The 14,472-nt window shown below is 32.3% G+C and overlaps 1 protein-coding gene across 1 annotated transcript in view; it reads right to left on the bottom strand.

Annotated features, from left to right (window-relative positions):
• The window catches only part of LOC114331753 (tetraspanin-33), a 59,921-nt gene that overhangs the window by 26,643 nt on the left and 18,806 nt on the right, over positions 1 to 14,472 (bottom strand). Inside the window, exons 2-3 of the mRNA XM_028281386.2 lie at positions 11,190 to 11,393; positions 1,667 to 1,840 (exon numbers count right to left, since the gene is read on the bottom strand). Coding sequence (XP_028137187.2) covers positions 1,667 to 1,840; positions 11,190 to 11,393 — 378 coding nt within the window. The remainder of the gene's footprint in view (positions 1 to 1,666; positions 1,841 to 11,189; positions 11,394 to 14,472) is intronic.

The following is a 14,472-nucleotide window of genomic DNA, read 5'->3' as shown; positions in this document are numbered from 1 at the left end:
GGTCTAATGCTATTTAAATTCATTCATTTCTGAAGTTATACTTCTTTAGGCGCGTTTGGGAGTAAATGTATATGTGCGCGAATTCATCAAAAGTCTTCGTCCTGGGCGCAGCTGAAACGTTATACTTACTCTGTTCGCCAACTCTTCTGTAGACAAAGTTTTGTCAATCTTGCTTCCATATGATGAACGGTATCCCAGATGTAACCTCATACAGCGCGTTCATTTTGATGGTGGCGGCATAGTGCTATGGAGTGGTATTTCTTGGAAAGGAGATACCGAATTTGTAGAGGTGATTGGGTGAGTAACAGCTGATATGTACATTAAAAACATTTTAGAAGATCATGTATTGCCATTTGCCAGCCATATTGGATAACAAATTCGTGTTAATGCAACCTAGCGCAGGTCTTCATGTCTAGGTCTAGATCCCGCGTATGAAAAAAAGTTGAAAATTTGTTAATAGCTTAAGGGTGTCTAGTCGGACAAACTTTGATATATGGGAACACTGGAACAGGGGAAGTTTTAATTGTGGAACAGGTTAAAAATTTGGAACGGTCAGACCACGAAAACTGCACATGTATTTTGTCCAACATAACAGACTTAGGGCCAGTTGTTCGAAAGCTAATCAACAATGATCATTATCAAATATTTAATTACTGTCACCAACTGTCAATGTCAACCTTGTTTGGGTTGCTGAAAACATAATATGAAATTACTTAATCAATTATGTTAATAATTGTTATGTTAATTGATTAACTAATCTCATAATTTTAATCAATTATGTTTTCAGCAACCCAATAAAAGTTGACATTGACAGTTTTGGTGACAGTAATTAAATATTTGATAGTGATCATTGTTGATTAGCGTTCGAACAACCGGCCCTTAAACTCTCTGAACAGAGATTAAACTCTCATGCAAAAATCAGACTGCTATTTATCACCAAATGGGCGTTTTAATGAGTGGAACATGTAGAATATGTCAAATGACAGGAATTATGACAGGTGATAAATAGCAGTATGATTTCTGCATGAGAGTTTAATCTCTGTTCGGAGAGTTTAAGTCTGTTCTGTCGGACAAAATAAATGTGCCGTTTTCGTGGTCTGACCGTTCCAAATTTTTAACCTGTTCCACAATTAAAACTGCCCCTTTTACAGTGTTCCCATATATCAAAGTTTATCCGACTAGACACCTTTAAGCTATTAACAAATTTTCAGCTTGCTATTAATCAACTTTTTTTTTTCATACGCGGGATCCAGATCTAGTCGGTAGAATAGTGAATAATTGCCTTGATGAGATTAAGTTTCAAAATTATATTGGCCACCATATAGCCCATATCATATTTAAATCCGCTTATAGCATTTATATGACACTATAAAACATTGCATTCGGAAAAGAAATCATACTCATTTGATATTGGGGGGCTAAGGATAGAAGCACAAAAAATTTCATTTCAAATGCATATGCAATATTTTTGTCCGTGAGTATATTTATTAGTTTTCCCAGAATTCGAAAAAATGAATGATTTTAAATAGCATTGAGCCAACAGAGTATTGTTAATTAATTGTAGATAAGGCATGCGTCAAAAACTTTATGGAGATTTGAATAATAATTAAAAGTTGAATAAACTACTATTAGAATATTTATAGAATATACTGTTACCAATAGTTACCTCTTGTTGAGCAAAATCTACGAAATTCTGTAGATCCGGATCATCTCGATAAGTATGAATGATCTTGTCGGTGAAATTTTCTTCCAAAACTGACTGCATAGAATGGGGGAAGACGAATCCAACGATGGCTATTCCCATTTCCAATAGGAAGAATATTAATAGACAGAGTGAGTACTAAAAAATAACAAACACTTAGTAAAAAAGTATACACATTATATAAAAAACATGAAAATACAATTGTTGTTATAATAAGTTATTATGTATCGGTCTTTCCGGCGGATATTTTCGAAATTATAATCTGTGTTCAGAAGTACTGCATAATAAATTTTTAGACAGGACCCAGGGTTGGCACGTTTAAACCAACATGCTTAAAACCTTGGTTTAAACCAACTATTTTTTTCTTAAAAAAACCAGTTAGTTTAAATCTGGTTTTTTTATTTTTATTTTTTTTACTGAGCCTCCAAACTGGTGTTTTTATTTGAAGTTTTTACTATTTGATGTATTCTTTCCACATCGGTGGAAATTCGATTTATCCAAATCGAATTGAACAATTCCAACAGGGCTTTCTTATGGTCTAAGGGCATTTTATGCAACATATTGTATGAAATGTTATCCGCCCCGGGAGATTTATTATTTGTTGATTTAATGCAATGATCGAGTTCCCATAATTGAAATAGCGATTGTAGAACAGAAGTGTTCCTATTTACGGTAGCTCCTATTTGTTGAGTAATGTTGTTTTCAACCCATGGAGGTGAGATTTTTGTGTGGAATTCGCTTATCCAGTCTTCTTTGGGGTTTATTTGCTTGTTTTCGGTTTTTATATCGGTTTACTTTGTTCCACAGTTCTTTAATTGGTGTATTTTGATTTAGATTTTGGCAATAATTTATCCAGCTTTTTTTCTTGGTTTCTTTAAGTTTTTTTAGCTACTGCATCAAGTCTTTTATATCCTGTTAGATTATTAAGATTTGGAGCCTGTGTGTAGGTTAAGAAAGCTTGTTTTCTTGCTTTAGCAGCTATGTTACAGGTTTCGTTCCAACAGTCCTTCGAGCAATGATTTCTATTTTGTGTGTTTGATTTTCGTAAGGGAATTGCTTTGTTGGCAGCTTTGTTAATATTGTCGATACTGCCTATTAGTGATGATTTTGGTTCTGTTGCTTCAAGTGTAGCGGTGTATACATCCCAATTAGCAGCCTTGAGTCTCTATATATTATGTTTTGTCTGTTTAATTTGCGCAAGCGAGATATTCCTTCCAAATTGTATGTGTGTTGGTAAGTGGTTAGAGCCATAAGGTTCTTCTAAAGTAGACCACGTAATTAGTTGTGTCAGATCCTGTGTACAGAGGGTCAAGTCTACAGCCGACTTCTTATTGTTTGCTAATGTAGGTGATCCGTCGTTCATAATTACTAGGTTGCATTGTTCGATAGCTTCCAAAAGAATCTTGCCATAGATATCGTCATATCCATCGTTCCATGCCAAACTATGTGCGTTAAAGTCGCCCCCAATTATGAATGGTTTTGGAATTGGTTCCAAAAAGTTAGTCCACTGTTGTAATGATATTCTAGTTCTCGGTTTAAAGTATACTGAAACGAAGTATACTAATTCTTTTATGTATATATGGAAAATTAACCGAGATACAAGTATGCTCAAAGTTGATTGTAGTTGGAATTGAGACTTCTTGGTATATTAAGTCTGATTTTAATAAAATGGCAGAGCCGCCGTACCCGTCGTCGCGGTCACAGCGTTATTATTGATCTCTATAGTTACTCGGATCATTCTATGATCGCTTGCCATCGAAAATTGACTGTAACATCTTTAACTGATTTTTTTTGTCCGTGATGATAAAGTCGATCGTCTTACCATCGGGGCTTCCCAAGTCCAGCTTCTGTGGATTCTCTTATAGAAGAAGCTATTGATGAAATCTATTGTTTTCTAACAGGAAATTTAAGAGAAATTTGCTCTTTCCGTTTCTACCGAGTTTGCCAAAATTTCCAAATTTCCATTTTCAGCTGGAGCAGTTTTTACTCCTATTTTGGCATTAAATATATCTATAATTTAAATTACAATTATTAAACTCGCTACATATCATCGTGAAATGTTCGTGGCCTCTGTAACAACTGTGTAATGGTTACTACAGTAAAACTAGTAATATTCTACTCATTCTTGTTTGTCATAGTTTTATAAAACAGTTGTAGAAAGATAAACAAATAAAAATATGTATAAACAAATTAAAATTCACTGATTTTTTCTCGTCCAGTCAAGCCATTTCCTCATAACAATAAACAGGCTTTTTTCGAAAAATTATTTCCATTTTAGATTACGTCAGAAAATGTTCTAACCTTTCTTATTTGCATAAAAATCATTACTGATATTTACACGTGTTAAAATATGCACACATTAATTCTGTTAAACGACGTCTATACACCAATTTGATATATCTTTAAAAATAGTAAAGTAAACAATTTATGTAAATGTATTAATTGGTATAGACAGCTTTAATGAATAAAACAAATTTTTGTAATTTATCTCGATATAGATTACAGTCATTTCATTAGCAATAAACTCTTGACCACAGCTCAGTGTTAGCAACCCTGGAGAGAGGGATTATTGTGCCAGGGCAGTGGTCGGCAAACTTATTAGCCAAAGAGCCAAATATGAACATTAAAACAATTAAAAAAATTGGAGCCAAATCTTTTTGTTCAGTAAACTTTTATTACACTACTCGTAAATAAATACACACACCGGCAAAATTAGCCGAACACCTTAAAAATGGGACATGTTTGATGTCGCGAATTTCCTAAACCACTGGTCCGATTTGAGTGATTCTTTTAGTATGTTATAGCCATATTATTTAAGAATATCGTTGTAATAATATTGTTGCTAGACAGGTAAATATCATTTTATACCGGGTGTACCAATCATACTGTGTTTTTTTCTTAAAGTTTGGAACACCCTGTGGAACATTCTAGCTTTTGTAAAATATTAAAATTAATACTCGATTGTAGACTTAGGCTTTCTTAACATTTTCCTTTTTGATTCATTTACTTATGTGAGCTAATAAAAAAGTTATGTGCGTTAACAACTATCCATGTTTTTCATCAATAAATACTCATAGTAGGGGAGGAAAGTATACTAAATTTGCAGTTACCCGAGCGTTATGGTGACCTATTGGATTGTGAAGAGTATATGCTAAAATCAGAAAAAACTTAAGTTTTCTATAAAGTGGGGGACTTTTCATTTTTTAATGTAATTTTCCATTTGAAACAATTATTTTTCTCCGATTATAGCGCTATCTATCCATAATTCAAAAAAATGTGTCGAATAAAAGTTGCTTATTTTTACTTAAAGAATCCAAATCTGCAATAAAAATTGGGGGCTTCTGTTTAAGATTTTAAATTAAATCCCCCACCCCACCTCCGTGGGAGCTCGTGACACCCCCACGGAGAGGGGTGGCGTGTAAACTAAAAATTTTAAATACAAACTCTGCAATATTTCGCGAAATGAACATTTTACCTATTCAATATTTTTCAAAAATCTACCGAATGGCACCAAACACGACCCCCCACGGAGGTGGGATGGGGGGTTACTTTAAAATCTTAAATAGGAGACAGGAGCCCCCAATTTTTATAGCAGATTTGGATTCTTGACGTAAAAATAAGCAACTTTTATTCGCAACATTTTTCCAATTATGGATAGATGGCGCTATAATCGGAAAAAAGGATTGGTGGAAATGGAAAATTAAATTAAAAAATGGAGAGTCGCACTTTATGGAAAACTTAACTTTTTTTGGTTTTAGCACCCACTCTTCACAATCCAATATGTTCCCATAACGCTCGAGTAACTGCAAATTTAGCATACTTTCGTCCCCTACTATGAGGATTTATTGATAAAAAGCATGGCTAGTTGTTAAAGCACATAACTTTTTTATTTTCCAACATAAGCGAATGAATCAAAAAAGAAAATGTTAAGAAAGCCTAAGTCTACATCAAGTTTTAATTTTAATATTTTATATATGCTAGAATATTCCACAGGGTGTACCGAACTTTAAGAAAAAACACAGTATGATTGTAACACCCGGTATAAAATGACATTTACCAGTCTAGCAACAATATTATTACAACGATATTCTTAACTAATAAGGCTATAACATACTAAAAGTATCACTCAAATCGGACAATAGGTTTAGGAAATTCGCGACATCAAACATGTCCCATTTTTAAGGTGTTCGGCTAATTTTGCCGGTGTGTGTAGTACACTAAATAAAACTGTAGGGTCTAGCCTAGCCGGTTAAGATAGTGAAAAATTTCCGAAGCGATATTCCAAAAATAAAAATACCCTGTTGTTTTACATTAAAAAGTATCCGACCGAAACAATTTTTAGACCCCTAGCCCTACCCATAACCCCCAAAAAAATTAAATAGTGTTTTTTCGTTTTTTGACGATATCTTCCTTTCGAACCATCGTAGAAATTTATATTTGCTTTCGTTTTGTAGGGTTTTTATTTCCTACACCATTGTATTTTTTACGAAATTTTTGGCGCAAAATTTCATTTTTTTTTTAATTTTGATATGTAGAACCGAAAAGGGAAAGAACATCAAACGCGAGTTTTTTCAGCTGATCGTAATAATGGGGAATACTATTCCAAGAGTTGAAAATTATCATGTCTTCCATCTCCAATATTTCCAATTCAACACAAATATGTTCGAATTTAGAGCGCCATACTTCCTTGTTTTTTAAATCCAGCAAATGTATTTCAAAGCTACCAATGTCAATTTCAAAAGGAGAAAATTTAAACTCGGTTATCGTAGCATCAAAAAGACTTACAAAATGCTAAACATTGCAAATGCTAATTTATTAAAATAAGACGTTTTTTTTCCTACCAAGTTTTTTGTTAATGAAAATATTATTGTGCTTTCTGTGGATATTTGTGTCAGAGCCGCACCTAAAGGGCCAAAGAGCCGCATGCAGCTCCGGAGCCGCACTTTGACGACCACTGTGCTAGGGCCATAAAATTATATAATAGTTAATTTGAAAATATTAGTAGATAAGAAAAAATATTCTTCAAATTCAATTTTATCGCAATAAATAATGAATATAATTCAAACCAAACTTTTCTTTTAGTGCGTCATTAATTTTGACGTCATATACGATTTTAAGAATGTCGCAAACCATTGCATAACATTTTATTTAAATCTGAAAATTGCCAGAATATTTTTACCTATACATATTTTATTTAAGTATTCAAGACAATAAAAAGAGAAAGAAGAAGATATTTATATAAATATTAATGTTTATATACATATTTGCCTGAATATTAATTTAAAATATTTTAATTAAAAAAAAAATAAATAAATATAAAATAAAATTTTCAACGTTAATATAACAAAGTGAGACAAAAATTGACAAAAATACGAAAATATTTCGAAAACTTGTTGCCTGGCAATAGACACGAGAGCCCATAGAGAGCTCGAGTTTTTTTTGCGAGCTTATCTTTTTGTTTTTTTAACCTTATTATAATTTATTTCATTTTCATATGCTTCTACATTAGTTTTTCTATTACACCAGCTACTTTTTTGAATTGTGTTTGATGATAATTTCATATCTTTCCAACTAATTCAATAATTATCTATCTTTTGAGAACAAAAAAAAAACAAACACAATATTATGACTTTCTGAAAATAATCAAAATTGGAATTTTGTCGGTACCTTTAATATTTTTATTAACTAAGATTTCTCCTTTAGGGCATGACCCGTTACAATTAAGTACCTAAGATTATCAAATAATTAGTTAAAAACAAATTTCAAACATTATTTACATAGAATTAATAACATTTCTAAGGTTATCTTTCGAGTTCAGTACTAAAAATACTCTAATAAACATTTTATTACATTTTTAATTTCCTTTATTGATATTTTATTGCAAAATGTCGTATGATAAGATTGATCCAAAAGATGGCATAACCCAGACATCCAAGGTGAAAGTTATCCTCCAACACAAAATTGTTCTATATGGTCCACATAATGTTCAGAAAAAAGTCACACCATTTTGAGCGTCGGGTTTGGGGGGGGGGGAGAGGGGGGAGAAATCGGTATATTCGTAGTTTTTTACGGTTTTCTTCAATATTTCTAAAACTGTGGGGTTTATCATGAACAACCTTCTATACAAAAATGTTCTATATTAAATTTGAAATAAAAAAGGTGCTATGCATAATCCTTCTAAAATGAACGGTTTCAAAGTTACTGAGGTAGTATAGTATAATTGGTCCAAAAAAAGGCATAACCCAAACATCCAAAGTAAAAGTTTTCCTCCAGCACCAAATTGTTCTATATGATCCACATATTGTTCAGTAAAAAGTTACACCAATTTGAGCGTCCGGTTTCAAACCCAAACATCCAAAGTAAAAGTTTTCCTCCAGCACCAAATTGTTCTATATGATCCACATATTGTGCAGTAAAAAGTTACACCATTTTGAGGGTCCGGTTTGGGGGGAGATGGGGGAGAAATCGGTAAATTAGTAGTTTTTTTACGTTTTTCGTCAATATTTCTAACACTTTAGCATAAACAATGTTCTATACAGAAATGTTCTACATACAATTTAAAACAAAAAAGATCCTATACATAATTGTTATAAAATCAACGGTTCCAGAGTTACGGAGGGTGAAAAGTGGAGGTTTTCGATACTTCTTATATTTATTGGGCAATTGATGACAGTGGCGGCTCGTACCACTTTAAGAAGGTAGTGCCAGAATTCGGACAGCCGCCAAAATTTTTAGTGACGGGTTTACGATATTGTCAAAAAAGTTATAAAATAAAAATTAAAAAAAAATAGGCGCTGATACTTTTACCTTATGTATCTTATGTATATTTATCTGAGGTGGCAAGAAATTGTTCAAAATTTATCAAAACAGTTCCGTAATTATTATTTACTATTACTTAGCTTGTATTACGATTTAGTCTCTATTTACAAAATTATAAAAATAATACTATTTCATTATTTACACACATGCACAAAGTTGTGTTAATACCACTTTTAAAGTTTACTTCTTGTTTTTTTTGGTTACAATGTTTTCAATGACTTTATTCTTAAAATTATCAATACCATTTACAAAATGCTTTTCTGCAGATAATATATCTAAGTCGTTCTTCTTTCATTGTATTTTTAACTAATGTTTTAATTCGTTTTAACATCAAAAAACAGCGTTCTGCTTCAGATATTGATATAGGAATGGTAATAAAAATGCTTAAAAATTTAATAGTTTCTTCCAATGTGCTTTTTAAACCTTCCTCATTTAATAAAACTCATAGCGGAATAGCCCCAGAGGTAGTACTTAATTCGTCTCACTAATACAGTACTTCTAATTCAGTTTTAAACCGAGTTTTGTTTAAAAATTAAAATTGTCTCCATGTTTAATTCAAAAATGATTCATTCCGGGAATCGACGCTTGTAAGCAGAAAATTTCTCCGACATAAATACATTAGAAGCAACTACATGTCAGGAGACGGTAACCTTTGAAAGATCTGGAACTTGAAATATTATGAACCTTTAAGTCGTTGTCTAATTCGGCGCTAAAATTGACCAGTTGCTTAAATATAATTTTTTTTTCGTCGTGACCTCTTTAAGCTAACTCGAAAGCTCCAAAAAACCTTATAAAATTTGTAAAGAAAAACCACCAAAAGAGTTTTTTAAGATACTAATCTGATTCATTGTCAATTAATAAATTAAACTTAAGAAATAATCAAAATATTATTTATACTACACCCACGATCATGATGCACTAAAAGTTTAATAATAATATTATAAATACAAAAACTTTAACAGAAAATAGACATAACAAAAGCGACAAGCCAGCACTTAAAGAAACTCAAAATAAATAGATACTCTTGTTACTATGTGCCCGGCACGAGATTCTCATTTAAGGTATACTAAATAGTCCAATATAGCTCTTTCTCTGTCACAATATAGGATGCTCGTAAAATCTTTCTCTTTTCAGCCGTGCTAGTACCAATTTTGGCTCAAGATTCTCCAGCCGAATAATCTCCGCTGTAAGTGGCAGCGATTGTACTACGCGCACAGTTGCCAGATTTAATAAAATTTATGAAGATAAAAAGAAATACACACAAAAAATTAACAGGCATTAAAAGATTTTAAAAATAAAAAATAAGCTTCTGCATAGTTAGGAAGGTAGTGCCATGGCTCTATGGCACTACCTCACGGGCCGCCACTGATTGATGATGATTTTGGGTGGTGAGGTTGACGTTTCTTCAAGGGCTTATCACTAACATACCATCGGCCACTGAAATAGCAAATTTTATTTACAAAACACAATCCTGTTAAAGAAAATTTATTTTATCAGTAATAATATTATAAATTGCCCAAAAAATATAAAAAGTATCGAAAACCTCCACTTTTCACCCTCTGTAACCGTTAATTTTATAACAATTATGTCTAGGGCCTTTTTTGTTTTAAATTTTATGTACATTTCTGTATAGAACATTGTTTATGCTAAAGCATAGTTTTAGAAATATTGACGAAAAACGTAAAAAACTACTAATTTACCGACTTCTTCCCCATCTCCCCCCCCCCCCCAACTGGGCGCTCAAAATGGTGTAACTTTTTACTGAACAATATATGGACCATATAGAACAATTTGGTGTTAAAGGAAAACTTTTACTTTGGATGTTTGGGTTAGGCCTTTTTTGGACCAATTATACTATACTACCTCCGTAACTTTAAAACCGTTCATTTTAGAAGGATTATGCATAGGACCTTTTTTATTTCAAATTTAATGTAGAACATTTTTGTATAGAACGTTGTTCATGCTAAACCACATAGTTTTAGAAATATTGAAGAAAAACGTAAAAAACAACTACGAACTTACCGATTTTCCCCCCTCTCCCCCCCAAACCCGACGCTCAAAATGGTGTGACTTTTTTCTAAACATCATGTGGACCATATAGAACAATTTGATGCTGGAGGATAACTTTCACTTTGGATGTCTGGGTTTGGTTCTAATTATACCATACTATAAAGATAATGTAGAAAAGACGCGAAAAGTTACCGAGAATGATACAGTTGTTCCAACGGATCTTTGCACAAACGTAATGAATCATTTGCACAAAAGTTAAACTTAATGTACATACTTACTGTCAATGTATGTACTTACTGTGACAGTACTGTACTTACTACGTATGTACAGTAGGGCATGTACTTACTGTCAATGTAATTGACGGGAAGCTGTCCCCGCATGGGGATAAAGGCAAATAAAGAATGGTGATGATCTAGCAATGTGGTGATATGAAATACTAACTGACTTAAAAAAAACTAGCAAATTATATTCCTGATGATAAAGTTTATTGACACAAAAATAAAAACTCAAATTAAATCACTGAATTATTCTAGTTAAAATAGTTTAGCTTAGCTAAACTTGGCGCTGTATAAATTTATAAATAAATATTAAGTTATAATATTATAACCTCTTATAATTTACTTACTGTAAAAAAATATCATTAATGGTTTCTACTTACAAATTTGAGCAAGCATGTATTTTCTCTGAGCGCTCCTACACAACCGGCGAAGCTAACGATAAAAACGACTCCTCCCATAATGACCATCACTAACGATATATTTAAAATCACATCATAGACATTTTCCAGTCGTACCCAGCCTGTCAACTGCCATTTGTCAACGAAAGCGTAGAGGCCAATACCAATCAGTAGACCTCCAAATAGCTAAAATAAATATTTATGTCTTTACTATATGTAAATGTTTAAAATATTTGTATTCATATTGTCACAAGGTTTATTTAGGATACTACATAATACTATAACTATTTGTGACGTTGTCATGTGTCAAAAATCCGGTTATTTGATTAAATTCCATTTCACCCTGTACCTATCTTAATTCTTATATATTCTCATGAAATAATTTTAGGCCGCTTATACCTTTCTAAGGGTAAGAACAGAACAAGTGGGTCGAGGTGGAGGTGTAGGTCGCGGTGGATGCTACTAGTTAAGTCGCGGTCGATGTCGACAGCACATAGCAAGGAGGTCACCTGCGCTGTCAGTCGAGCTAGAACCACTATCAAATGAAGTAGTTTAATGAAATTTGAATCACAAAAAGACTGTGCTTTTGCGATGTTGTGTGAATCAAGTGATGATAGTGATGAAATGTCAGCTGTAAATAGTCAGATCCTCCTATATATTTCAAAAATTTACTGAATTTAATTACTTTAGAAATTCAAAAATAAACTGAATACAAAAAAGGGATTACCTATATAAAAAGTATCAACTCACATAGCGCAGGTAATGACAACTTAGCTTCGAACGGATCAATCACAGGGAAGCATCCTTGTAGGCCGCGCAGTAGACATCCATGTAAAACAAACTCTTTTTATTTTCAAAAGCATCGATGTAATGTAAACCTCCTGGATGGCATCGCGCTAAACCTTCACCGCGACTTACCTGCTCTGTTCTCTTCCACTCACTACAATGTGTTTGTTTTACATGGATATATATATATATATATATATATATATATATATATATATATATATATATATATATATATATATCGACCGCGACCTCCACCTCCACCGCGACCAACTTGTTCTGTTCTGACCCAAACAAAACAACCGTTAGATATAATAAAACATCAATGAACCTTTGAATACCTATAATAAATAATCCCACAAAAAAATCTCCGAAAGATTGTCCCGTTAGTTTTCCCAGAGACTGTTAGAACCACACACACCGTATACAAATTGTATGTAAATACGGCATCTCCAAAAATATAGACTCAGCAACTGTATGTAACTTCATTAACTCTATATTGACTCTCTATTAACGTCACTATTTAATGTCGCTATAGGAGGAACAATAAGAGCTACCGAAATAAAAGGTAAAATTATACCGGGTGGTGAATTGGAAAACGGGCCATAGGAAATTAAATGTAAAATTCTAAACTGTCGAATTCCTGCTTCCCTAACTATTTTACATCAAAACACGTAAGAAACTATTTGTAGAGGATTTAAATCTGTATTGAAAACAACACTTAAAATTGTTCTACGAATTAAACATATTCCAAAATTTTGTAAAAATATAATAAATTTTTTAGACTATGACGCCAAAGTTAAACTACACACAATGTCATCATGTTTAACGGTTGCGTTTGGTCACAATGAAGTTATTAATATTAACAATATTTGAACTGTCAAAATTTTTATTTTATCATATATAAATAGACAACGGCACCCGATTTGGGCGTCGAAACGTTAATAAAATTATTTTTTTCATTTTAATTGTGGCTTATTTCCCATATAAATAATTAATTTTATTTTATCGTTTATTGTTTAAAAAATAACAAAGTTGATAATATACCCTCAGTTGAGGAGAAAGTGTTAATAATAAAGATGTTTTATTCAATCAATACTGTGCGCACTGTTAGTTAAATAGTAACGTGGGCCTAAATTTTACACACATACCTACTATGGAAAATGTATCATATTGTTCAAAATTTTTGAATGTGTTTAAACCATAGAACAATTATAACTTTTGTTTTTAATACAGATTTCAATCCTCTACAAATATTATCTCATGACTTTTGATGTAAAATAATTAGGGAAGCAGGAATTTAACAGTTTAGCATTTTACATTGAGTTACCTATGGCCCGCTTTACGATTCACCACCCTGTATATATAAAAAAACCATAAAATCCTTTATAATAATATGTGTTAAAATCCCTATACAGGGCTACATCAAAAACAGAACTAGTTTTCAATCGGTTGACCGATCATCATCAGTGTTTGCTTGAAACTAACATGCTAACCACCAAAGTAAAAAATATTTAGGTAAAATCCCGTTACAATTAATCCGTCATAGTAACATAGAAATAAGATGTGAATTTAAACATAGATGTTTAAAATATCCAGTGTTTCATGATCTAGGTACCAATGAGCTCGAATCTGACTTGTTCACATCATGACTGTGACAATCAAGTAAGTATTTGGTGGAAAAAAATTATTATCAAAAATATAGCACGTAACAAAGTGAAAAAGTTGGTGTATATATTAGGTCACTGTACGACTGTACCTAGTAGAAGCAGAGTTATAGCTAATGAAAAATAGTTTCATATTCGCCAAATTCCAAATCGTATATTTTAACGTGCCATAACCAAAAAACGAAGCCTTTTTTTTGGAAAACTCTATTTAACTTTTTTAAAGTGTTTAAAAAATGCTTATTTTTGTTTTTTAAAAATATTTTTTAGAATCAAAAGTAAACAAGTTACGCTCAAAATAAAGTTGATCCCTTTTTTTGGTAAGAAATCGGGAAAATCACCCCCTAATTAACATTTCAAATGAACTTACTTGTTATCACTTTCTTAACAACAAATAATGCAAGTAATTGATGTGGTGATTTCATCAGAAAAAACATGAGGCCTCAGGTTCAGAATCTATTTCTTTCATTAGCTCAACCTATAGGGGATTTTATTTTTCACGAGTCATCAGCTCAGTCATGGATTGGTCTACGTTTAAAGGGGCATTTAGACGGGCTAGTTTTTGAAGCAATATGTTGCCGAAAATATATGTTTGGTATGTTTCTGGCAACATTACAGCCATCTAATGAAAATATCGCCGTTTGGCTGAGCCGTGTGGCCGAAATTTTACTGGTATTTGAACACTATTGCAATGCCTGATGCGTTGCCGATAAAGTCAAACTGCTGTGGAAAAATTTGCATCTTGCTCTGTATTTCCTTTTTATTTCCCGTACTCTGTTGAAATTTAATTTGGTTTTGTCCAAATATACAAAGAA

Source organism: Diabrotica virgifera, chromosome 5, assembly GCF_917563875.1.
Source record: "Diabrotica virgifera virgifera chromosome 5, PGI_DIABVI_V3a".
NCBI classification, from domain to species: domain Eukaryota; kingdom Metazoa; phylum Arthropoda; class Insecta; order Coleoptera; family Chrysomelidae; genus Diabrotica; species Diabrotica virgifera.
Note: the sequence above shows the minus strand (reverse complement) of the source record. Positions and strands in the feature narration are given on the sequence as shown.